At 49.3% G+C, this 26,232-nt stretch overlaps 1 protein-coding gene across 10 annotated transcripts in view; it reads left to right on the forward strand.

The window, feature by feature from the left end:
- Positions 1 to 26,232, forward strand: part of PITPNM2 (phosphatidylinositol transfer protein membrane associated 2) — a 165,468-nt gene that overhangs the window by 112,369 nt on the left and 26,867 nt on the right. For 9 of the 10 annotated variants that reach the window (XM_055405143.2, XM_055405150.2, XM_055405151.2 and 6 more), the window contains 3 exons: positions 13,001 to 13,173; positions 23,287 to 23,501; positions 24,567 to 24,688. In XM_055405143.2, the coding sequence (XP_055261118.1) occupies positions 13,096 to 13,173; positions 23,287 to 23,501; positions 24,567 to 24,688 (415 nt within the window). In that variant the 5' untranslated portion in view covers positions 13,001 to 13,095. Of the gene's footprint in view, positions 1 to 13,000; positions 13,174 to 23,286; positions 23,502 to 24,566; positions 24,689 to 26,232 lie in introns of those variants that run through there. The other variant, XM_055405153.2, reaches the window with a different exon arrangement.

Consider the following 26,232-nt stretch of genomic DNA (forward strand, 5'->3'; position numbering starts at 1 on the left):
GCCTAGAGAATCCCATGGATGGAGGAGCCTGGTGGGCTGCAGTCCATGGGGTCGCTAAGAGTCGGACACGACTGAGCGACTTCACTTTCACGTTTCATTTTCATGCATTGGAGAAGGAAATGGCAACCCACTCCAGTGTTCTTGCCTGGAGAATCCCAAGGACGGGAGAGCTTGGTGGACTGCCGTCTATGGGGTCGCACAGAGTCAGACACGACTGAAGTGACAGCAGGAGCAGCAGCAGCAGTCCTGTTCCTTCCAGCTCAGAATTTCATGGGGGGATATGTCTGCTCCTGCTTTTACCCCCAGGGGACAGAGAGGCAGCTAATGAGTGATCGTACTCTCCCCCCATCACCCCTCATCCCTTCCACCCAGGGCCTGGTGAGCTGGTCCCTGGGATACTGCCCCTTTCCCCTCTACACCCTCTCCCATTCATCTGGAGCCTGCCTTCCCTGAATCTGGATGGTAGGAGGAGGTATGGAGGGAAGGAGTTGCCCACATGGGGGTGGCTGAAGTTCTTTTAGTATATACCCACTTTGGCCCCTGATTGGGGGCCCGTAGGCTGGGGAAGCAGAGAGCAGAAGAAGGGGGCTACCTAAAGACAGCAGCAGAGAGACCCAGGGGATCCAGAAAGTTTGTTCCCAAAGTGCCTAGGGCCCCTTCCGTCCCCACCAGCCGTCCCCTCCTCTTGTGAATGTGTAGGCAGGCTCTGCTGGCCTGGCTTGGAGGAACTTCCAGACCTAAATGGCCAGAATGCAGCTGAATTGTATTTGGATGGATTCCATCCTCCGCTGCCTCTGCACAGCCTCACTCCTAAATTCCATCTGTGACGTCAAACCCCGGCTAATCACGGAAAAACAGATTAGGTTCTCTGTAAACTCAATTCTCTTGCTCCCCCTCCCAGTACGGGTGTCTTGCCCTGGCCTCCGCTCAGAGCCACTGCTGTATCTTCCTAGCTTCCCACCCTTCTGAGCCAAACCCTAATAATCCACCAGTCTTTGCTGATAATGCCTCCCCAACCCGGGGTCCCCGGAGACCTTTGAACTCCCAGCTAGGGAGGTCCCCAGAGCTGTCCTGCCCACAAGTCCTTGGGCAGAATCAGATATTCTGGATCAACTGCAGGTCTATTTTCTCTGTCTTCCCATGTTAATTCTCATGGGATGAGCTACCTGAAAGGGGGAGGGTCACCCCCCATCCCTGCCCTCCCCAACTCCCAGCCCAAGCCAGGGCTCTGGGCCCAGCAGGATGCAGCCTGAGCTGTGCACCTTGACCAGAGCTGGTTCCACCCCTTGTGGCCTCCCTGATTGCCATGCCAAGTAGCCCCCACTCTGACATCACCTGGCCCTTCTGCTGTTTCCTGATGAACATGGGGCCTGGGGGTCCTTTCTAGGGTCATGAATACAGGGATTCTGGAAACCCAAGGCTTTTCGAGAGATAGGTGCCACATCTGAGGGGCCCTCTAGGAGGCCTGTCGCTGTTCTTCTTGCAGAGAGGCTGGGGGGAGGGTAGTGGTTTGTGGGCGACGGTCACACAGACTCCTTGCCTGGCTTCCCACGCAGGCGAGCCTCTGCAGACTTGTATATTTCTTTCTTCCGTCTCATTATTCTAGCCCCAAAAGCTGCCCTGTGGAAGGCAGTAAAATATAATTCTATCTAACCCATCACGACTCCAGCGGGGACCAAGATGAAATGTGAGTCTGCCTCTCAAGCCCAGGCAGCCAGAGTGGGTGTAATGAGATCATCTGAGGGTTCAGGGCTGGGTGAGGAGGCACAGTGGACAGGCAGAGGCCAAGTCACACTGCCTTCTCTCTTTAGGGGACTGGGGTCTGTCTGTGTCCTACCCCTGGCTCCAGACTCAGCCAGAGAGAGAACAAGGGGACTCTTGTGTGCCCTAACCAGGTCTGCATTCTGGCTGCAAAGCCAACCAGGACCTGCCATTCGTCCTTTGGACAGTTGTCCTAGGTGCTGGGCTGTCTTTCCCTGATGCTGGTGGGTGTAGTGTCTGCACCTGTGCCTGCACCTGGCAGCCCAGCCAGGAGCCCACGGACTCTGTTCCCCAGGCACCTACCTTCCAGACCCTGCTCAGCACAGCAGTACCTCCTAATTGCTAAGCTGAGTGCTGGCTGGAACTGGACTAAAGTGTTTTATGGGAACAATCTCATTTAATCCACAAGACAGCCCAATGGGGTAGGTGCTATTCTCACCTCTTATTTTGTAGAAGATCAAATGAAAGAGCAAAGAGATTAAGCAGTTTGCCCAGTCACTGCTGGGAGGTGGCAGAAGGTCTGACTGACTCAGAGTCCATCATTTTCACAACTACGCGGACGACCTTCTTTGGCCAGTTAGATACATACTGCTCACACTCTTTTGCTGCTGCCTTGTGAAAAAGTGAGTGATAGAGAAAAGTGCTAGTAAAGTTGCCCAAAATTCCGTCAATTTGTGATAACCCTCTCCAGGATCCAGGCTTCCCAGGTGGCGCTAGTGGTAAAGAGCCACCCTGCCCATACAGGAGACATAAGAGACTCAAGTTCGATCAAGTTAGGAAGTTCCCCTGGATGAGAGCATGGCAACCCACTCCAATATTCTTGCTTGGAGAATCCCATGGACAGAGGGGCCTCGTGGCCTATCGTCCATAGGGTTGCAAAGAGTCAGACACAACTGAAGTGACCTAGCGTGTGCATGCATAGAATCCAGTGAACATTTTTCCAGATTCTATATAGATATGCATGGCATGATACAGATATGTTCAGAGTAGTAAAAGCTTTTTTAAAATGCTATAATATTTTAATGTTTTAAAATATGCTTTTTTATTTATTTATGCATTTTGTTTATTTTTCATTTATGGCTGTGCTGGATGGCATGTGGGATCTTAGTTCCCCAACTAGGGATTGAACCTGGGTCCCCAGCATTGGAAGTGAAGAGTCTTAACCACTGGACTGCTAAGGAAGCCCCTCTACATGCATTTTAAAAATAAAAATAAAATTTAATTTTACTTGAATTTAACCAACGACAAATCACCTATTTGCATGTATTTGTTAAACTTCAGAAAAATATTTATTCAAACATTTCAACATTTCTTCAGTGATAATAGTTTCTAACAGGTTAGAGTTAAGATGAGAAAAGAGGAAACAAACTTAACAGCTTTCAGTTCAGTTTAGTTCAGTTGCTCAGTCATGTCTGACTCTTACACCAGGCCTCCCTGTCCACCACCAACTCCTGGAGTTCACTCAAACTCATGTCCATTGAGCTTTATTATTATTATTATTACTATTATTATTTTGGCTGCACCACCAGCCTTATATTTCCCTGATTAGGAATGGTTCCTGTGCCACCTGCAGTGAAAGCACAGAGTCTTAACCACTGGACCACGAGGGAATTCCCTTAAGAGGTTTTTAGATATAATTCACATCCCATACAATTCACATTTAAAATGTACAATTCAATGGTTTTTGGCCTATTACATTAATTTTTTAAATTGTGATATATATTTATATATGACAAAATTTGCCTTTTTAATCACTTTTTACGTGTAAAATTGTGTGGCATTGGTACATTTACAGTGTTGTACAACTATCTCCACTGCTATTTTCAGGATTTTTTTATCACCAAAATTGAAACTCTGTAAGCATTCAATAATGACTCCCCATTCCCCTCTTCTCCCTTGCCCCTGCTAACCTCTAATCTACTTTCTGAGAGAAGAACTTTAAAAGGTTTGAGTTGCTAATTTTTTAAGTAATAAAATTTATTTTTTAGGGAAGTTTCAAATTCACAACAAAATTGAGAGAAACGTACAGAGATTCTCCATATACTCCCCACCCCCACCTACACAAGCACAGCTTCCCCTGTTATCAACATCCCCCATTGGAGTGGAACATTACAACTGATGGCACTACATCAATATATTGTTATCACCCAAAGTCCATAGTTTCCATTAAGGGTCACTCTTTTTGTGTTGTACAGTCTATGAGTTTTGACAAATGTAGGGTGATATGCGTCCAGCTGGGTAGCATCATGTCCAGTAATTCTGCTGCTCTAAAAATTCCTGTGCTCCAACTATTCATTCCTCATTAGTTTTTTAATCTACATAATGAATCAACTTCCATGCCATGGAAGTTGAGGAAATTATCATCAACTTCCGTTCTTCCATTCTCTATTTTTCTTAGTTATATTATTTATATACCATGTCAAGGTCTTTGTGTTTTATTCAGTAACCATAACTGTCATGATTTCAAAAATATAACTTAGTATTATTCACCAGGATCTCTCCATTGATGAATTTAATTTTATTTATCTTTCGGTTGGTTGGATTTTAGTATCAGGTAATTTTAAAGACACCTTATGGATGTCTAAGCTCCTAAATTCATGTTTCAGAATGTCTGTTCACTTTATGCTTAAAGGACAGGTTGAAGTGAAGTGAAATTGCTCAGTCATGTCCGACTCTCTGCAACCCCATGGACTGTACGTAGCCTACCAGACTTCTCCATTCATGGGATTTTCCAGGCAAGGGTACTGGAGTGGGTTGCCATTTCCTTCTCCAGGGGATCTTCCTGACTCAGGAATCGAACCCGGGTCTCCTGCATTGCAGACAGACGCTCAGACCATCTGAGCCACCAGGGAAGCCCTGTAGCTAAAGCTCCATCTAACTTCCGAACTTTTGATCCCTAGCGAGGCTAGGTGCTTCCTGACTACCAATCTGAATTTGGGACCTAAGTAACAGTACACAGTAACAGCATAGATCACAAGTCCTTTGAAAGTCTATGATTCAACAGATAGTTTAATACTTCTAATTCCCAAGGAGTTATGAAATGGTCAAAAAGACCAAAAAGTTTGACCGAGAAAGGAGAGTTCGGTCCACATGCTTTGCCCATTTCTGGTCGGTCCCCGAAGGAGACGTTGGGTGCCTCTTGGCATTGGCAGGTCGGTATAAACCCCCAACAGATTTCTGCCATAAGCTGTATGAGATCACCATGGAACAGCAGAGCAGGGCTCCTCACTTGCTTCACACAGGGTGTGTCATTCATTCACGCAAAGTGAGTGTAAAGTACAGCAGAAAGCGTGTTTGCTAGGAGAACAAAGAGCTAGAGCTCCAAGCATCCTTACCTTGTTCTGAAGAATCCCAGATGAACCCCCAAGGTGAAAGGTTGTTGCTGAACCATGAAAAGATACCGGGATTCTTGGCCTCCAGAGGAGAAGAACTCAATCCAGGGCCAGAGACGAGGCTTGATTAGAACAGGTTACCTGGGTATAAAAATTCTGGTTTACATTTTCCTTATCTTAGAACTCTGTAGATATTGCTCCACTGTGTTTTGAAATTGTGCTGCTGAGGAGGACTTTGATTGTCCTCAACCCATCTCCATATCCCCCCTAGTTGTATGATTCTTTATCCTTCAAGCTCAATCAAATTTTTAAGGATGTCTTGATGTTTGTTATACCGTCAGGTTTTCCTGGACCACAGAATGGCAGTTAATCTGCAGAGTCAAATCTTTTTTTATTTCAGGGAATTTTTTTCATTATATATTTGAATACTTCTCCCACTTCCATTCTATTATTCTATTTTCTCAGAGAAGCATACCAATTATATATATGTTGGATTTCCTTCTGCTTCCCATATCTGTCATTTTGTCTTATTAAGTTCAGTTCAGTTCAGTTGCTCAGTCGTGTCCGACTCTTTGCGACCCCATGAATCACAGCACACCAGGCCTCCCTGTCCATCACCAACTCCCGGAGTTCACTCAAACTCATCTCCATCGAGTTGGTGATGCCATCCAGCCATCTCATTCTCTGTCGTCCCTGCCTCCTCCCACCCCCAATCCCTCCTAGCATCAGACTCTTTTCCAGTGAGTCAACTCATAGCATGAGGTGGCCAAAGTATTGGAGTTTCAGCTTTAGCATCAGTCCTTCCAGTGAACACCCAGGATCGATCTCCTTTAGAATGGACTGGTTGGATCTCCTTGCAGTCCAAGGGACTCTCAAGAGCCTTCTCCAGCACCACAGTTCAAAAGCATCAATTCTTCGGCGATCAGCTTTCTTCACAGTCCAACTCTCACATCCATACATGACCACGGATTATTCTTCACTTAATCTTCTATGAGTTTCTCAAGCCCGTCTCCCATCCCTAATTGTTCACACTATGTTTTGCCTCTTTATTCATTGCTTATGATAAGACTCTAAAAAGTATCTGTGATGTATTTATTTTTCTTTTCCATTTCCCCTTGAACTCTGCTTACCAACCTTTCAGCTTTCATCTCTTCTCTTATCTAGTAATTTCTTGTTTAAATTTCTGTTTACTTTCTTCCACTCCTCTGCCCCCATTTGTTTCTAAGAGATTTATCTGTAATCTTCTCTGACTCAAGGGAGAGCTGTTTTTCTGAAATCTTTCTGCATTTTTCTGGATGATTCCTCCTGTAATGCATGTTAGTCATTTCCCACCCCCCACCCATGATGCACACGACTATGTGAATTTCTTTCTGATTATTGTTCTGTAGCTACCTTCTCAGAGAAGGCAATGGCAAGCCACTCCAGTACTCTTGCCTAGAAAATCCCATGGACGGAGGATCCTGGTGGGCTGCAGTCCATGGGGTCCCTAAGGGTCAGACACGACTGAGCGACTTCACTTTCACTTTTCACTTTCACACATTGGAGAAGGAAATGGCAACCCACTCCAGTGTTCTTGCCTGGAGATTCCCAGGGAAGGGGGAGCCTGGTGGGCTTCCGTCTATGGGGTCACACAGAGTCGGACACAACTGAAGTGACTTAGCAGCAGCTACCTTCTAAATAGCAGCTTGAAGGAAATGCAGGGAATGATCCAGGGCAGTCTGCATCTGCATTTTGGGCTAATTTATTGTCTGGAAGACTCCCCTCCCAGACCTGTTCTTTATCCTGTGCCCAGGGATTCCAGCTGTCTCAGGTTTGGGGGTTCATGCAGTCGTTATGGTTCATAAAAAAGCTCTTTAAATCTCTGACTCTCTGTCTTATTATCCATCCCCTTACTGCCCCACCTCCCTCCCAAGTCCCACTTCACTCCTTTCCTTATAAAACTAGGTTCTGACATAGAAATGGCATATTGGTGTGATTTTCCCATCGACTGTCTCTCCCCTTCCATTCCATAATGTAAAATTGTATCTGTGAGTGTATTCAGTTGTTCACAGCAGCCGTATTCCCAATAAACTCCAAATTGAAAATTACCCAAATGCCCATCAACGATGGAATAGTTAAATCAATTATAGCATATTTACGGAGTGAAATGCTAGATAGCAATGAGACTGAGCCCTCTACAATCACATGCAGCAAATTGGATGAACCCTGGGAGCATGATGTTTCAAAAGCAGCTTAGAATCAAAAGTGCACTTACAGCATGATTTCATATGAAATTGCTCATTTGGTGGGTCAAAGACAGTTGGATATTGGCAATTTGTATGCTTCAACCAAGTGCATGCGTGCAAAATCACTTCAGTCATGTCTGACTCTTTGAGACCCCACAGACCATAGCCTGCCAGGCTGCTCTGTCCTTGGGATTCTCCAGGCAAGGATACTGGACTGGGTTGCCATTTCCTCCTCTAGGAGATCTTCCTGACCCAGGGATTGAATCTGTGTCTTTTATTTCTCCTGCATTGGCAGGTGTATTCTTTATCACTACCTGTGAAGCCCAGGCTTCAACCTAGTACATGATACAAAACAGGCAAAAGGCAGGACAGTGGTTGTCCATGGTTGGGGAGGTTGTGCCACGGTGGGTTGAATTGGGGGCTCTGGGTTGTTAACTTTCTGTTTTTTGACCTGGGTTCTGGTCATATAGGTCTGTTCAGTTTGTGAAAATATACCAATGTGTACTTATGTGCATGTTTCTGGATCTATGTAATAATTCAATAAAAGAAAAGAAGGGACTTATCTGGTGGTCCAGAGGTTAATCATACTCCATGCTCCCAATGTGAGGGGCCTGGGTTCGATCCTTGGTCAGGGAACTAAGATCCCACATGCTGCAGTTGAAAACCTGCATACTGTAACGAAGACCCAGTGCAGCCTAATGAAAGTGAAAGTCGCTCAGTTGTGTCTAATTCTTTGCGACCCCATGGACTATACAGTTCATGGAGTTCTCCAGGCCAGAATACTGGAGTGGGTAGCCATTCCCTTCTCCAGGGGATCTTCCCAACCCATGGATCAAACCCAGGTATCCCACATTGCAGGTGTATTCTTTACCAGCTGAGCCACCAGGGAAGCCCAAGAATACTGGAGTGAGCAGCCTATCCCTTCTCCAGTGGATCTTCCCAATCCAGGAATCAAACCGGGGTCTCCTGCATTGCAGGTGAATACCAGCTGAGATACCAGGGAAGCCCACAGCCTAACAATAAATAAAAATAACTTTTAAAAACTTAAAATAGAAAACAGAATGTGGGGCGATGGCTGTCTTCCCCTGGGGGCATCCACAGCCCCAGACTCCATGGTTCTGTGTCTTCCAGGAGGTGATGTTATTTGTTTGGAGGTCTGAGGTGGCACATGTTAGCTCTCAGCATGTCCATTGCTGACAGCTCGGACCTCATGGTGCCTGGCTGCTGTCCTTCACGGACTGTGGTTAGGGGGTGCAACCATTTCCTCGTTTCATGGCCGTGGTGACTTTTCTGTGTCTTTAGTCATTCTGTGTCATTTTGAGAACGGAAGTGCCCCTACTCCTCCATCAACAGGAAGTCAGAATGGTTGTCTGAACCGACTAGTGTAGGTGTAGAAAGAAACAGATCTGATTTTAAGTAAATAAAATGTGAGTACCCAACAAGGCAAGAGATTGCCAGGCCCTTCAGAGTGATCTCCTTGAAAGAAAACCCCCAGTTGGCCCATGTCCCTCTCCTGAGAGCTGCTCCTCTGGCCAAGGCAGAGTGACCTGAGGCAGGCAGAGCACCAATGGCTTCCCAGAGATCAGCCCGGACAGGCATGGATGACCGCAGACCTTCCCAGGGGCTGCTCAGAAGGACAGCTTGACTTCTGTGCAGAAGTGCTGGTTGAGAAACGTGCACTTTGTGGTCATACCCCATCTGGCCAGTGTGTCTTTCCTCCCCTGGGAGAAAGCCCTTCTGGAAGCCAAGGCAGATCACTTGTCACCCTGCTTCCTCTCAACCTGACACTGGACTCCATACACATGTGAGTGAGCTGTCACGCCTGGCTTCAGAGAGTAGCCACGTCTCGGCCTCGAGCATGTCCTGCCCTGGGGACAGTGGCTGCCGGTGGTCTTTGCACCCCAACCCCTGCCCCGGTACCATCCTCCAGGGACACCGTGTGACAATACCGGGGTTGCACCAGTGAGAGGTCATTCAGATGGGGCATCACGTTCTTGCCTCAGGGTCTTTGCACGTGGTGTTCCTTCTCCCAAAGCATCCTCCTCCCACCTGCTCTGCTGAACAGAATCTCACTGACCCAGGAAACCCAACTCACGTCGTCTGAAAGCTCCACATTCTGTAAAGTCTTTCTGAAATCCCCTCTGAGTGATGAACACCCCTGGCATGTGAGCACTTCACCTGCCCTTATCTCAGTGACCCTGATGATGACTCTGGACAGCAGGTGCTGTTATCCCCATTATGTGTATAGAGAGACTGAGGCACAGGTTACACAGCTGAGAAAGGCATTGTCAGGTTATGACCTCAGATCCCAGGGTGGAACTCCACTGTGACTGCCGGCACATTTTTTAAAGACTTTTTTTTAATGTGGACCAGTTTTTAAAAAAATCTTTATTGAATTCATTACAATATTGCCTCTGTTTTATGTTTTGGCTTTTTGGCTGAAAGGCATGTGAGATCTTAGCTCCCCTACCAGGGATTGAACCTGCACCCCCTGCATTGGAAGGTGAAGTCTTAACCACTGGACTACTAGGGAAGTCCTTGCCCGCACATTTTGGGTCACTCTTAGAGTTCTGATTCCTCTCCCCTATTGTTAGTTACCATGCACTTAAATGGGCTTCTCCTGTGGCTCAATGGTAAAGAATCTGCCTGCAGTGCAGGAGACGCAGGTTCAATCCCTGGATCAGGAAGATCCCCTGGAGGAAAGCATGGCAACCCACTCCAGTATTCTTGCCTGGAGAATCCCATGGACAGAGGAGCCTGGCGGGCTACAGTTCATAAGGTTGCACAGAATCAGACATGACTGAGCACATTCACACGGAAGGAGGAAGCGTAGTCCAGCCCCACAGCCTGCCCTGGTGCCTAGCAGGCCAGAGGAAGCAAACCAGCAGACACTTGGTCTGACTTGTGTATGGGCGAGTGTGGGCAGGTCATCTACTGTGGAGCTGTGAAGAGCGCAGAAGGGCAGATTGCTTAGATTCCTACAGTTTTTCAAAAACATTTAGAGTTTGCGTCTGACCTCTTTGTTAGCATCTGTCTTCTTTGTTATTTAGACAATGTGGGTCTTGCCCAAGGTCATTCTTGGTCATTGCATTTATCCCTTGCTGCAGAAGGAGCCCACAAAACAGTGGAAAAGCTTTGGAAACATGACACTTATTGAACCTAGGTTTTCCCTTCCCTGTCTCCAGTCCTCATTTTGTCCAACCGCTCAAACATTGATTCTTTCTCATTTTGTGTGTGTGTGCGTTTGTGTGAGCGTGAGGAGGTGCCCAGATTGGTGTCTTACTCTCTCGAGAGTGTCAACCTAGGTGTTGTGCTGCCCCAGCTGAGCCCAGGATGTTGTTTCTCTCTCTTTTTTTTTTTTGGCTGCACTGAGTCTTCATCGCTGCATACAGACTGCTCCTATTGCAGAGCATGAACTCTAGAGCTCTTGGGCTCTAACGTTGTGGCTCAGGGTCTTAGTTGCCTTGGGGCATGTGGGATCTTCCTGGACCAGGGATGGAACCCGTGTCCGCTGCAATTGGAAGGCGGATAGATTCTCAACCACTGGACCAACAGGCAAGTTCATAAGTCTTAATTGGCTTCAAAGATGCTTATCTGGACTGTATTTAAAGCAATTGGATATGTGAGAAGTTGAGTTTGATGCTGGAGGTTTTGCAGGGGGGCTGATAGTCCTACCTGGGCTTCCCAGGTGGCTCAGCAGTAAAGAATCTGCCTGCAGTGCTGGAGTGCAGGAGACACAAGTTTGATCCCTGAATCAGGAAGATTCCCTGGAGGAGGGCATGGCAACCTACTCCAGTATTGTTGCCTGGAGGATCTCTTGGACAGAGGAGCCTGGTGGGCTATGGTCCATAGGGTCAGAAAGAGTCGGACATGTCTGAGGGACTGAACACAATATAGACCTACCTACTGTAAAGAAGTTAATGGCATGGGGGTTATTTTGGGCTAATAATGCAGGGCCATCTCTGGCCTATTTATATACACCCCCCAGCTCCATCTCTCCTGTTAGGTGGTTTATTAAAGGATTTCTTTTCCATCTTATGTATTGATTATCCCAGGAGTTCTGGTGTATATGCTTTTCCCAGTCTTGTTAGTTACCCAGTAATGCATTAGTGCCTGGGCGATGCTTAGGCCTCATACACTTGGTGCCCTGGGGAAGCTGCCTGCCTAGTCAGTCCCTCATTTTTATCACTTAGCTGACACCCTGCCTCCAGTCGCCGTGAATCCTCACCAACTGCTATCCCCGGTGTGATCCTTCTAAAGTACTATCCTGATTCTGCCACTGCCTGTCTCGGAAACCTTCACTCAGCTTCCAGTTAATACCATCTGATCTCTCTAGGGGTTACCAAATATATTTACAGCGAAGCCCCTGCCATCTAGGGGAAAGACTCTGATGCATGATTTCATTTTCCAGACCACTTAGGATGTGCCTCCTTCAAGCATTAAGCTTGTTTTTTAAAATATGATTCCTTTAGGTGCAGGTCTTCATCAAATATATTGTTGTGTTAAATATAAGCTGCTGTGAATACATTGCTTGCTTATAGTTTTTTAATTAAAAAAATTTTTAGTGTGGACCATTTTTAAAGTCTATTGAATTTGTTACAATATTCCTTTCATTTTACATTTTGGTTTTTTGGCTGCTAGGCAGGTGGGATCTTAACTCTCAGGCCAGGGATCGAACCTGCACCCCTTGCAGTGGAAGGCAGAACCATAACCACTGAACTGCCAGGGGAAGCCCCTTGCTTATGTTTTTAAAGAGCTTTATTGATACATAATTCACATGCTGTGCGACCCAACCGTGTATCTTACTTTCCTCTTCTACCTCCAAGACCTAGCCCAATGTCAGCAGTAGAGTCGGTATCAGTAAGCACTGGGTGGTGGATTAAACTGAAACTACACTTAAGGTCACCTCCTTTGATGACTCGAGATCTGCTGGGAAGTAGTGTTGCCATGTGTGCCCAGTGACAGGAGCAGAACCGACTGCCCTGATGCTAAAGGGTCCCAGACCGCCAGTTTTTTAAATTTCTCATGTTTGTTGTTCATAGTTTCGTTTGTCCTGCCTTCTTATTTTTTATTATATTTTATTTATGTATTGTATTTCATTTTATTTATATTTTCAAGTTGTACCCTTTTAAAAAAATTTTTGGCCATGCAGCATGCAGGATCTTAGCTCCCCAAGCAGGGATCAAACCCGTGCCTCTTGCATGGGAAGTGCGCAGTCTTAACCACTGGACCAGCAGGGAAGCCCCTGTCCTGACTTCTTGCCAGCCATCATCACTTGCTGCTATCACCATGCCTGCCTCCAGCTACCCCAGAACACAGGAGAGCTGAGGCTGCCGCTTGTTAGACCTGTGCATAAAACAGGAGCGCGATGCTCTTGACTCTTAGGGGATGCGATGCCCTCTTGTTGCCTGGCTCTTGCAAGCAGAACAATCCTTTATTTCCACCAGGCTGATCAGTTTATACAGGTCCTGTACACAGTTGCTGAGCCACAGGGAAAATGGAGGCTGGGGAGGTTGAGGGAACCTGCTCAAGGTCACATGTTGGGCTCAAGGTCATGCTGTGGGCTGGTGGCCGAACTGAGGTCAGAATTCTAACCTGGGATGAAGACTGGGTCCTTCCTGTGCCACTGTACTCACCAGCCTTTGCAGAAAGTGACTCTTCTGTCCTCTCTTTCTCTCTCAGGGGTCGTTGGTGAATTCTGTCATGGTTATTTAAGGAACCTCGTCTAGAAGTCCCAACACGCAGTTCCCCATCAACGGGAAGGCTTGGACTCCAAGATGATTATAAAGGAATATCGGATTCCTCTGCCGATGACCGTGGAGGAGTACCGCATCGCCCAGCTGTACATGATACAGGTGGGTGGTGGGGCAAGGGAGGCCCCACCGTGCCCTCAGCGGCTCTTTGCATCAACATGGGGGCAGGGTGGCACCGCGGCCTCCACAGCAGCGTCTGTCCAGTGGGCTCCCGGTCAGTGTGTGAATTGCACCAGAGCTCTGGCTTCCAAGCACGAAGCCAGGCACATGCAACACGCAGCAGGTGTTTGTGGCTTTTGGGTTCTCTCACCAGCACAGTATTCACAGCGTTTGTAAGACTAGCACTCTTTGTATTTAACACCCATCTTTTCACTGATCCCGATATCATCCTTGCATTTCGTCAACTTAGGCTGTAAAATGCTGCAGATGAGGCAGCTTAAACAACAGACGTTTATTTCTCACAGTGCTGGAGGCTGGAAAGTCCAAGATCAAGGTGCTGACAGATTCAGTGTCTGGTGAGGGCTGTCTTCCAGGCTTACAGACGGTCACCTTCTCACTGTCTCTTCACACAGTGGACGGAGCCAGGGAGCTCCTTGGCAGGAGGGTCTCTTTATACTGATCCCATTGTGAGGGCCCCACCTTCATGACCTAAACACCTCCCAAAGGCCTGACCTCCCAGCACCATCACATTGGAGGTTGGAGCTGTGACATATGAATTTAGGGGGACAGGGGACACAAACATTCAGTCCATAACAATCTGTTTGACAGACAGGAAGGTGTGAGGCCCAGAGAAGTTCAGTGACTTGTCCAGGAGCACACAGCCTGCCTTCTGGCTCCAGGTACACACTTTCCTCTCTACCCTAGGCTAAGTGGCTGATTTACAGAGTCATAGATGACTTTGGGGTTTCCCAGGTGGCACTAGTGGGAAGGAACCCACCTGTCAGTGCAGGAGACATAAGAGATGCCTGTTCGATCCCTAGGTTGGAAAGATCCCATGGAGAAGGGCATGGCAACCCCCTCCAGTATTCTTGCCTGGAGAATCCCAAGGACAGAGGAGCCTGGCAGACTGTAGTTCACAGAGTTGCAAAGAGTTGGACACAACTGAAATGACTTAGCATGCACACAAATGGATTTGAGGATGATCGGTCCTGTGAAAAGCCAGAGATGACCACCCCACCCAAGACATTGCTGGGCTCCCTACTCAGTGCCTGAGTAACCTGGAACCCAGGATGGAGAGCCCCAGGATCGGGTCCTCATGGCCCAGATGGGACTAGAGCCCCTGCTCCTTGAGGTCTTGGCTAGGGTCCTGCTCAGTGGAGGGTGGAGTCCCATCCCAGTTTCTCTGCCAGCCTCTCGCTCATTCTCAGCGCCCCAGCCCATTGCCTGGCCTGGAAGCTTTCCTCCCACTTGGGGGCCTGATTATGAACCTGCTTCCCACCTGGCTCTGGCTCTCCAGGGTACAAGGGTGCCTCAGTGCCACCCCTGGCTACACAGGCCCCTATCATGGCAGGGCAGGGGGAGCCTGGCAGGGCCTCCGTGTCCATCCCGAGTTTGACCCAGAGCACTGCATGGAATGCTTGTCCAGGAAGAGAACAGAAGGCAAACTCAGCCTCTCTGGGGGGCTGTTTGCTTCATGCCTCTTCAGAAGCACCACTCGATTCCCTCTTGAACCACTTACCCCCTAATTATTCCTAGAGAGTGGGGAGAGGCGAGACTGGCATCAGCCCCCTAGCGCCAGGAGCTCGGGAGATGGCTCAGCCTGCTCAAGGACCAGCTGATCTGCCGGAGGATCTGTGTGTCCTGTGGCTTCTTCATTCCTCCTTGAGCCAACGGGGAGCCCTGGCCCACAGCAGGCGGCTCTCAGCTCTGCTGGGAGGCTGGGGACATCAAGATCCTGGGAGCTGGCTTTCAGCTTCCAGGGTACCCCAGGCTTTTCTGAGTATATAACCACCTCTGACTCAGGGCTCCTCAAACACCTGCCATCTGTCTGCAGCCCCTGTTCCAAGTTGTTTGTTTTTCAACATCTTTCCTGTACCTCCAGTTAATGTGAAGCGTTCCCAGCCTCCTGTGTGTTGCCTCCTACAGCCTCACCGACGCCGTCTGCCTCCCAAGGCCTCTCTCCCACTCTGGAATTTATCTTACCCGCCTCTGGCCCTGAAGTTCTGGCGGGGGGACTCAATCCACTCTGGGGGTGATGGACATGCCCGTTATCTCCACGGCATGACAGTTTTATGGGCGTGGACCCACATCAAAGCTCAGTGACTGTACCTTTACATATATATGGTTTACTGTTTGTCTGTCATACCTCAATAATGCTGTTAAAAAACTAAGTTGAGGGACTCCTCTGGTGGTCCAGTGGCTAAGACTTCGTGCTCCCAATGCAGGAGTCCTGGGTCCCATCCCTGGTCAGGGAACCAGAACCCACATGCCACAACTAAGACCCAGAACAGCCCAATAAATAAATGAGTAAACTTTTTTTTTTTTAAGTTAAATTCACCAGACTTTTCTGTGCCTGGCTGTGGCTGAGCATTGGGCTACAGAGATGAATGAAAAGCGCTTTCTGTGCTCCAGGATTGCCTGCAGGGAGACAGATGTGTATGCAGCCCACTGAATGGAGACCAGACCAGTGGGGCTGGGGGCACAGGAACCCGGTGCTCACGTGGGCTTGGGGCCAGTGCTCCAGGAGGGCCTCCGTTCTGAACTGGGCCTTACAAGGTGGATGGACCATCAAGGAAGGCAGCTTTTTTCTTTGGAAAGAAGAGCAAGACCATTCATCCATTGCCCAGTGATCCCGCTTGCCAGCTGGGGTGGCAGCTAGGAAGAGGCCTGCCTGCTGAACAAGCCACCTCCTCCCTGAGGTTGTGAACAAGATGGGCTCACGTGTCACACTGCCTTGCACCTGCCTGAACAAAACTCAATATACATGTTGTTCAAGGTTTCAGAAGAAGAAGAAAAATCGGTCTGTCTGGCAGAGAGAGAGCCTTCCATCCTTGGAGGTGCTCAGCAAAGGGAGGAAGTGATCAGAAGCGGCTTGGCCAGGACCCTGGACAGCTCTGAGAGCTGCCTGATTGGCCGGGGGTTTCTTGGTCTTTGAATCTTTTAAACCCACCCCTCCCCGCCCCTTCATCCAGGGCTTTTTCTGCACCAGACGCCTGGTGGCCCAGACTTCTCTCTTGCAGACCCCAGCCTCCAGGGATCGGGCAGGGGAGCGCAGAAGGAGGGGCAGGTTCTCCACCCAGCCTGTGTGGGTAGAGTAGGCAGGGGGACCCGTCAGGTCTCACCCTGGGCAGTTGTGCCCCTGGGAGCCAGGCCTATCTCTCCTGCCTATCCTTCCATAATCCCCGGGGGAGGCACCAAGCCCTGCCTGCCCTCCCCTCCTCCTCTTCTCCCCTGCCCCAACCCTGGGACCTGGGGTCTGTGCAGCCCCACTAAGGCCAAGCAGGAAGGACCCCCCCACCCCCATCCCTGGTCCCTCTCTGTCCTTCTCTGCCCTCAGATCCCAGCTGACTGGGCACCTTCAGAGACTCCCTGTGCCCTGGCCCCTCCAACCTGCACATCCTCTTCTTGCCGAGCCACCCGGCACCCTAGACCTTCATTCCATGCTCTGGGGCCATCGTAACAAACCACCACAAACTGGGTGGCTTAAAGCAATGGAAATGTATACTCTCAACGTTCTGGAGGGTAGAAGTTCAAAATCAAGGTGTTAGGGGGCTATGCTCCCTCTGAAGGCTTTAGGGGGCTGGGGAGAAACCTTCCTTGTCTCTGCTAGCTTCTGGTGGTGGCCAACAATGCTTGGCATCTCTTGATTTAAGGCTGTCTCACTGCAGTCTCTACCTCCATTGTCACAGGGCCACCTGCCCTCTGTGTGTGTCTGTCTCCGTCTTCCCTCTGTGTGTCTGTGTCTCCGTCTTCTCTGTGTGTGTGTCTGTGTCTCCGTCTTCTCTGTGTGTGTGTCTGTGTCTCCGTCTTCCCTGTGTGTGTGTGTCTCCGTCTTCCTCTGTGTGTGTGTCTGTGTCTCCGTCTTCTCTGTGTGTGTCTGTGTCTCCGTCTTCCCTGTGTGTGTGTGTCTGTGTCTCCGTCTTCTCTGTGTGTGTGTCTGTGTCTCCGTCTTCTCTGTGTGTGTGTCTGTGTCTCCGTCTTCCCTGTGTGTGTGTGTCTCCGTCTTCCTCTGTGTGTGTGTCTGTGTCTCCGTCTTCTCTGTGTGTGTCTGTCTCCGTCTTCCCTCTGTGTATGTGTGTCTCCGTCTTCTCTGTGTGTGTGTCTGTGTCTCCGTCTTCCCTGTGTGTCTGTGTCTCCGTCTTCCCTGTGTGTGTGTCTGTGTCTCCATCTTCCCTCTGTGTGTGTGTGTCTCCGTCTTCTCTGTGTGTGTGTCTGTGTCTCCGTCTTCTCTGTGTGTGTGTCTGTGTCTCCGTCTTCCTCTGTGTGTGTGTCTGTGTCTCCGTCTTCCCTGTGTGTGTGTGTGTGTCTCCGTCTTCCCTGTGTGTGTGTCTCCGTCTTCCCTGTGTGTGTCTGTGTCTCCATCTTCCCTGTGTGTGTGTGTCTCCGTCTTCTCTGTGTGTGTGTGTCTCTGTCTTCCCTGTGTGTGTGTCTGTCTCCGTCTTCCCTGTGTGTGTGTCTGTCTCCGTCTTCCCTGTGTGTGTGTGTCTCTGTCTTCCCTGTGTGTGTCTGTGTCTCCATCCTCCCTGTGTGTGTGTGTCTCCGTCTTCTCTGTGTGTGTGTGTCTCTGTCTTCCCTGTGTGTGTGTCTGTCTCCGTCTTCCCTGTGTGTGTGTCTGTCTCCGTCTTCCCTGTGTGTGTGTGTCTCCGTCTTCCCTGTGTGTGTGTGTGTCTCCGTCTTCCCTGTGTGTGTGTCTCCGTCTTCCCTGTGTGTGTCTGTCTCCGTCTTCCCTGTGTGTGTGTGTCTCCGTCTTCCCTGTGTGTGTGTGTGTGTCTCCGTCTTCCCTGTGTGTGTGTCTCCGTCTTCCCTGTGTGTGTCTGTCTCCGTCTTCCCTGTGTGTGTCTGTCTCCGTCTTCCCTGTGTGTGTCTGTCTCCGTCTTCCCTGTGTGTGTGTCTCCGTCTTCCCTGTGTGTGTGTGTCTCCATCTTCCCTGTGTGTGTGTGTCTCCGTCTTCCCTGTGTGTGTGTGTCTCCGTCTTCCCTGTGTGTGTGTCTGTGTCTCCGTCTTCCCTCTGTGTGTCTGTGTCTCCGTCTTCCCTGTGTGTGTCTGTGTCTCCGTCTTCTCTGTGTGTGTGTGTCTCTGTCTTCCCTGTGTGTGTGTGTCTCCGTCTTCCCTGTGTGTGTCTGTGTCTCCGTCTTCCCTGTGTGTGTGTGTCTCCTTCTTCTCTGTGTGTGTGTGTCTCTTTCTTCCCTGTGTGTGTCTGTCTACGTCTTCCCTGTGTGTGTCTGTGTCTCCGTCTTCCCTGTGTGTGTGTGTCTCCGTCTTCTCTGTGTGTGTGTGTCTCTGTCTTCCCTGTGTGTGTGTCTGTCTCCGTCTTCCCTGTGTGTGTGTCTGTCTCCGTCTTCCCTGTGTGTGTGTGTCTCTGTCTTCCCTGTGTGTGTGTCTGTCTCCGTCTTCCCTGTGTGTGTGTCTGTCTCCATCTTCCCTGTGTGTGTGTCTCCGTCTTCCCTGTGTGTGTCTGTGTCTCCGTCTTCCCTCTGTGTGTCTGTCTCCGTCTTCCCTGTGTGTGTCTGTGTCTCCGTCTTCTCTGTGTGTGTGTGTCTCTGTCTTCCCTGTGTGTGTGTGTCTCCGTCTTCCCTGTGTGTGTCTGTGTCTCCGTCTTCCCTGTGTGTGTGTGTCTCCTTCTTCTCTGTGTGTGTGTGTCTCTTTCTTCCCTGTGTGTGTCTGTCTACGTCTTCCCTGTGTGTGTCTGTGTCTCCGTCTTCCCTGTGTGTGTGTGTCTCCGTCTTCTCTGTGTGTGTGTGTCTCTGTCTTCCCTGTGTGTGTGTCTGTCTCCGTCTTCCCTGTGTGTGTGTCTGTCTCCGTCTTCCCTGTGTGTGTGTGTCTCTGTCTTCCCTGTGTGTGTGTGTGTCTCCGTCTTCCCTGTGTGTGTCTGTGTCTCCGTCTTCCCTGTGTGTGTCTGTGTCTCCGTCTTCCCTGTGTGTGTGTCTCCGTCTTCCCTGTGTGTGTGTGTCTCCGTCTTCCCTGTGTGTGTGTGTCTCCGTCTTCCCTGTGTGTGTCTGTGTCTCTGTCTTCCCTGTGTGTCTGTGTCTCCGTCTTCCCTGTGTGTGTGTCTCCGTCTTCCCTGTGTGTGTGTGTCTCCGTCTTCCCTGTGTGTGTGTGTGTCTCTGTCTTCCCTGTGTGTGTCTGTCTCCTTCTTCTCTGTGTGTGTGTCTGTATCTCCGTCTCCTCTTCTCTCTTCCGCCGTGTCAGGCCGCAGTCGCGTCACGCAGGGCCTTCCATAGTGGTGCACGGCCTCTTGAGTTGTCGCACGTGGGCTGGTAGTTGTGGTGCACAGGCTTAGCTGCTCCTCAGCCCGTGGGGTCTCAGTTTCCCGACCAGGGATCAAACCCATGTCCCCTGCATTGCAAGGCAGATTCTTAACCACTGGACCACCAGGGAAATGTCCCCCGTTTTCTCTTCTTGTAAGGACGCCTTATGAGAATGAGAAGGATGCCTCCTCATCGAATATAGGGCCCACCCTAAATTGTCCAATCCATTTACATATAGATGACCTCATCTTAACTAATTACTTCTGCAAAGACCCTATTCCCAAGTAAGGTCACAGTTTGAGATTCCAGGTGGACGTGGTATGGCAGGGAAGCTGCAACCCACTACCCTGGGCCTTAGGCAGACAGGGCGCCCCGTCCCCGATTAGGGTTTTGGGAACTGAGACCAGGCAGAAGCAACTTGTCCAGGATGAGGGAAAGTTGACTCCAGGGTTAGGACCACAGTCTCTACTTGCTCAGTAACTTGCTCAGCATAGCCTCTCTGTGCTGAGGTGTTTTCCTTGAGGTGCCCAATGCCGTGAGCAGGCCCTGGAATCCAACAGGTCTGAGTTTGTCCCGGCTCTGCCATTTAGTAACTGTCACCTCGGACGGGTCACTGCCTCTCTGGGCCTCCACCTTCCCATCTGAGCGTTGGGAGTGAGAGTAGTCCTGCACCTTTCTCAAGGGGCTGCTGCAGCAACTAAAGAAGAACACGCCAGGCACTTAGCACGACCACTGATCAACAAGGATGCTGGAAGAGGCGGGCGTTTGGAAGACATCCAGGAAATGGTTGCTGTTTTCATTACGGAATCTGGGCCACATTCCAGGAGCTCCTTTAAAGAGCAGGGAATGGGCATGTCCCTGCTCTGACCCCTCCTTGGCCTCAATCAGGGTCTTTTTTTTTTTTCTGATGGGGACTCAGTGGCTCTGGCCATGGAGATACAGCACATCTTCGTGCCCTAGAGAGAGTCGTGCCCCAAGGATGAGGCAGTGCTGTTGGGGGTGCCTGTGGGCGTGGGTGTGTGCCTGCACTCGGGATGCATGCATGTGTGAGCGTGCGCACAGCTGCTGTCCAGGAAGCTGACCGAAGATGACCTTGGTGATGCCAGCATGTTGCCATGGAAACAGATGCTGGGCTTAAAGTCACCAACACCTTGACCACGAAGGTTTTGTGCAAAAGCAGAAACCTGACCTTTCAGACCCCAGGAAGGACGTTGGAGGCAGAGAGACACTTGGGGGTGACCTAGGCGTTCCGTCTCTCTGGCAGAGCCTCCAAGGCCCCTTCTCACTCCTTGTGTTTGAACTCTCTGAAATCCTAGTTGAGTACAGGAGGCAGGGTTGGTTTTTATTTCTTTGTTTGTTTGATTTTATGCCAGACTTATTGAGATGTAAATCCCACACTGCACAATTCACACATTTAAAGTGTACAGTTTAGTGGCTTTTAGCACTTTTCAGAGTTGTGAAATTATCACAATTTTAGAGCATTTTCATCACCCCATAAAGAAGTCACTCTCCATTATCCCCCAACCTCCAGGCAACCAATAATCTACTTTCTGACTCTCTAAGTTTGCCTGTTCTAAGCATTTCATAGAAATGGGGTCATACAGTATATTTCTTTAACTAGACATGTTTTCGGGGTTCATCTATGTAGTAGCATGTGTCAGTACTTCATTCTTTTTTATGGCCAAGTCATACCTCATTGTATGGATATAATTTCTCAGATGTATTATTTACAAAACTTTCATTCTGTGGGTTGTCCTTTCACTCTCTTGATAGCGTCCCTTGATACACAAGAGTTTCTTTTCTTTTGGCCGTGCCTCATGCCATGCAGGGTCCTAGTTCCCAAACCAGAATCGAACCTGTTCCCCCTGCAATGTAAGCATGTGTAGTGTCTTAACCACTGGACCATTAGAGAAGTCCCTGTTCTTTCTTAAATTTTGATAAAGCCCAATTTAGATATTTTTTCTCTTTGAAAAACCATTGTCAAATCCAAGGTCATAAAGATTTGCCTTAATATTTTCTCCTGAATCTAACAAGTTGGTCTTTGATCTGTTTTGAGTTCCTCTTTATATGTGGTATGGCATTGTGGGCATGTGGATATCTAATTGTCCCAGCAGCATTTGTTATAAACACTGTTCCTTCTCCCAATGAATAGTTTTGGCACCTTGTTGAAAATCAGTAAATATAGTGTGTAAATATTGGATTTATTTCTGATCTCTCTCCTCCATTACACAGACTTGTCCTATGCCAGTACTGCACTGTTTTGATTGCTGTAGTTTCATAGCACTTTTTTTTTTAATTGGCCACACCATGGAGGATGTGGGATCTCAGTTTCCTGACCAAGGATCAAATCCACATCCCCTGCTTTGGAAGGTGGATTCTTAACCACTGGACTACCAGGGAAGTCCTTATTAGCAAGTTTTGATATGAGAAAATGTGAGCTTTCCAACTTTGTTTTGTTTTCAAGATTGTTTTGACTATTTGAGATCCCCCAAAATTCTGTATGAATTTTAGGATCAGTTTTTCCCTTTCTACTGAAAAGGCCATTGGATTTTGATAAGGATTACAATGGACCCACAGATTGCTTTGGGGAGTGTTGACATCTTAACAATATTAAATCTTCCAATTCATATGAACACAGATGTCTTTTCCATTTATTTAAATCTTCTTTAATTTCTTTCAGTAATCTTTTATAGTTTTCTGTATACAACCCTCACTCCTCCTTGGTTAAATTTATTCCTAAGTATTTTATTCTTTTGGATGCCATTGTAAATGGAAATGATTTCTTTATTTCCTTTCTGCATTATTTGTTCTTGTGTGTTGACTTTGTATCCTGCAGCTCTGTTGAATTTATATATTAGGTCTAACAGATTAGGGGGGATTTTAGGTTTTTCTTTGTTTAAGATTGTGTCATTAACAAATTGAGATAGTTTTACCTCTTTCTTTTTTTAAAAAAATGCTTTTCTTTATTTTATTTTGGGCTGGGCTGGGTCTTGGTTTCTACAAGGACTTTTCTCTAGTTGCAGTTCTTGGACTTCCCATTGCAGTGGCTTCTCCTGTTGCAGAGCATGGGCTCTGGAGCGCAGGCTCAGTAGTCGTGGCTCATGGGCTTTGTTATTCCACTGCATGTGGGATCAAACCCCTGTCTCCCTTATTGGCAGGCAGATTCTTTACCACTGAGCCACTAGAGAAGCCCCTCTTCTTCCTTTATAAAAAAATTTTTTTGGCTGCATCGGGTTTTAGTTGCGGCACATGGAATCTTTATTTCAGAATCTTTATTTGAGGCATGCAAACTTTTAGTTTCGGCATTTGGGATCTAGTTCCCTGATCAGAGATGGAACCTGGGCACCTTGCATTGGGAGATTGGAGTATTAACCACTGTACCACCTGGGAAATCCCTATTTCTTGTTTCCAATTTAAATGCCTCTTACTATTTTTCTTGCCTAATTTCTCTGGCTAGAACCTCCAGTACAGTGTTGGCTAAAAGGTGAGAAAGCAAGCACGTCCTCTTGACCTTGGGGACACTTTCAGTCTCAGGAGATTCAGGAGTCAGAACGGAGGAGTTTGCCTGTGCAGTACTGGGCTTGGAGAGGGAACCGTGGCCCTTCAGTCTTCTGCATGAATGCTGGGACACGTGGAGCCTTGTGGGGGGAGGTATTTGAGGAGGATATGTTGAAGTGACCCAAAAGGAGCCAGCCTGGTTGGCCAAAGTGCCCCCCACAACTCAGCACCCTCAGCTGGGTCTCCCGAGCCCCTCCTCTTCTGCAGAGAGCTCCAGACCCACACATCCCCCGTGCTTTTGTCCCCACAGAAGAAGAGCCGGAACGAGACACACGGCGAAGGCAGTGGCGTGGAGATCCTGGAGAACCGGCCGTACACAGACGGCCCCGGCGGCTCCGGGCAATACACACACAAGGTGTACCATGTGGGCATGCACATCCCCAGCTGGTTCCGCTCCATCCTGCCCAAGGCGGCCCTGCGGGTGGTGGAGGAGTCCTGGAACGCCTACCCCTACACCCGAACCAGGTGAGCCTGCCCTCGGCCTCACGTTGCCCTCCCGGGAAGCAACCCAGGGGCATAGATACTGGTGCTGGCCCCCAGTGCTGTCTCAGCTGCCTGGCTCCCAGGAAGCTGAGCCTCCATTCTAAGTAGTACCCTGAAGGTTCCCCCAGGTTCCCCCTCAGGAGAATGGACAGGACAGGGCAGGCTAAACCCCTAGGTGCCTCCTAGCCTGCCAGTGTGGAGAGCCCAGGAAGGCATGAGTCCAGCAAGGGCCATCTGAGACTCCTTTGCCATCTGGGAAAGCTCAGGGAACACAAACTCGCTTTAATGTTTGCCTCGGAATGCAGGACAGTCCACCAGCTGGGAAGAAGCAGGAACTGAGGGTAGCCCAGATGGCTCAGAGATTCCCTCCAACCCTGACTTCTCCAGCGACTATGATGATATTTTATAACAAGTCATGTTGAGCACAGCTTTCTTTGGATCCCCCTGGGTAGGGGGTGCTTTTCACTCTGTGCCCCCCACCCAATATAACTGAGCACTGCTTGGTTAGAAGAGAGAGGGGCCACCCATGTGCTGAACAGGTGGGGTCCCCACGCGTCTCCTGGGGCTTCTTTGTCCAGGTGGGTGAGGGCCTGGAACTTGCTGGGGAATCCATCCAGGTTGTTCACTTCCCAGCAGTACTTTTCTCCTCTGAGCTCATCTCTAGCCAAGAGAGAGAGGCTGTCTCCCTGTTGCCACACCAGGTTTCTTAGGGGACAGGGGAGAGGGTGGCATGCCACACCAAGTGCTAGTCCAGATTCAGCCCGTTTGGTAGTGTGCCACCTGAACTCTGTCCACACCGTATTCGCACCATGCCTCACCCGCGTGGACACAGGCTGCCGGCCACCTCCTGCAATGATCCCCCCTCCCCATAAGTCCACCCCTCACACCAGCCCCAGCTTGGACTTGGCTCTTCTTGGGATGCAGTGAAGGTCCAGGAGGACCGAACAGACAGGTCTCAGCCACCATTCCAGCCCTCGTCCTCCACCCAGCGACCCATGCCCACCCCTCCGAGCCCAGGTCCTGGTGGATACTCTCCTTCCCCCACAGGTTCACTTGCCCTTTTGTGGAGAAATTCTCCATCGACATCGAAACCTTTTATAAAACCGATGCTGGAGAAAACCCCAACGTTTTCAGCCTGTCTCCTGTGGAAAAGAACCAGCTGACAATCGGTAACCGTCCACCCTGATGCTCCCACCCTGGGAGGGCCAGGAGCCCTGTGGGGCCAAGTTCCCGGTTGCCCTGCCCATGGGCCTCTCGATTCTGCCCCTGGTCTCCAGGCCTGGCAGGCTCCAGACCGGCTGTTGTCCTGTGAGCCTGGTCCAAGCCAGCCTGGTGGGAAGTCGGGGGAGTCGGGGAGGCAGTACGGGTCTTCTTGGCCCCATTTCCCTGATGTGCCCACTAAGGCTAAGTGCCTTTTCCACTCAAGCCCCTTCCCTCGATCCCTTTGAGGTGTCCCCATCCCCAGAAATGCACACGTGTGCTTGGGAGCCACCTAGGGCTGACAGCCCTGGGTGGATGTGGCAGGTTGGGTGGGGGCTGTGCACACAATGGGGCCTGTGTCCCCTTGATGGTGGGCGGCCTCTATTCCACTCCCCTCCAGCTGACTACACCATGCAGGAAATGTTCCCATTTGTTAAGTTGTTTTCAAGAGAGGCCCCAGGGACGTCCTTGGCAGTCCAGTGGTTGAGACTCTGTGCTCCCAATGCAGGGGACACGGGTTCACTGGTTGGGGAATTCAGATCCCACATGCCATATGGCATGGCCTGAAAAGGAAAAAGAAAAAGAGAGGCCAGAAATCAGGGTTTTCATGTGAAATCTCCCAGTTCCTCAAGGTTGACAAATATTTTAAAAATCTTTGTAAATATACCAGCCAGACAAAACACATCAGTGGACCAGCTGTACCTTGACAGCCCCCAGGCCCCTAGGAAAGAGCCATTGTGGGTCTCAGACGGGTGTTGGAGGGGTGGTGATAACCCTCTGCCAGTCTTGGATGCCAGGATGGCTTTTCCCTGGGCCCCCTCCCTCCTGCCCGAGCTTTTAGGCCCTACTGGGGTTTGGGAGATGCATCAGCTTGCTAGGACCATCAAAGCAGGGTACCACAGACTTAAGGGCTTAAGGAAACAGATGCTTAGTGTCTCACGATTTTGGAGGTCAGAGTCAAGGTCAAGGTGTCGGCAGGGTTGGGTGCTTCTGGAGTGCCTGAGGGAGAATCTGTTTGGGGTCTCTCCCTTAGCTTTTTTTAAATTTTAAATATTTATTTTATTTGACTGCATTGCGTCTTAGTTGCAACATGCAGGATCTTTTGTTGCGATGCATAGTTTCTCTAGTTGCAGCACGTGGGCTCCAGAGCTAGAGGACTCAGTAACCCCATGGCATCTTAGTTCCCTAATCAGGGATTAAACCCATGTCCCCTGCATTGGAAGGTATATTCTTAACTGCTGGACCTCCAAGGGAGTTCCCCTAGCTTCCTGTGGCTGCTAGCAGTCTTTGGTGTTCTTCGGCCTGTAGACACTCCACCCCAGTCTCTGCCTTCATCTTTACATGGTGTTCTGTCCATGTTTGTCTATATTCACATTTCTCCTTTTTTTTTAAATTGAAGTATACTTGATTTAAAATATTGTGTTAGTTTCAGGTGTTGTTGTTGTTGTTGTTGTTTTCAATTAAGCCAAATCTCTCCTTTGTTGCAATGTGGGAGACCCAGGTTCAATCCCTG

The sequence above is a fragment of the Moschus berezovskii genome, chromosome 19 (genome assembly GCF_049115385.1).
Source record: "Moschus berezovskii isolate FMDL1 chromosome 19, NW_MosBer_1.0, whole genome shotgun sequence".
Lineage (NCBI taxonomy): Eukaryota > Metazoa > Chordata > Mammalia > Artiodactyla > Moschidae > Moschus > Moschus berezovskii.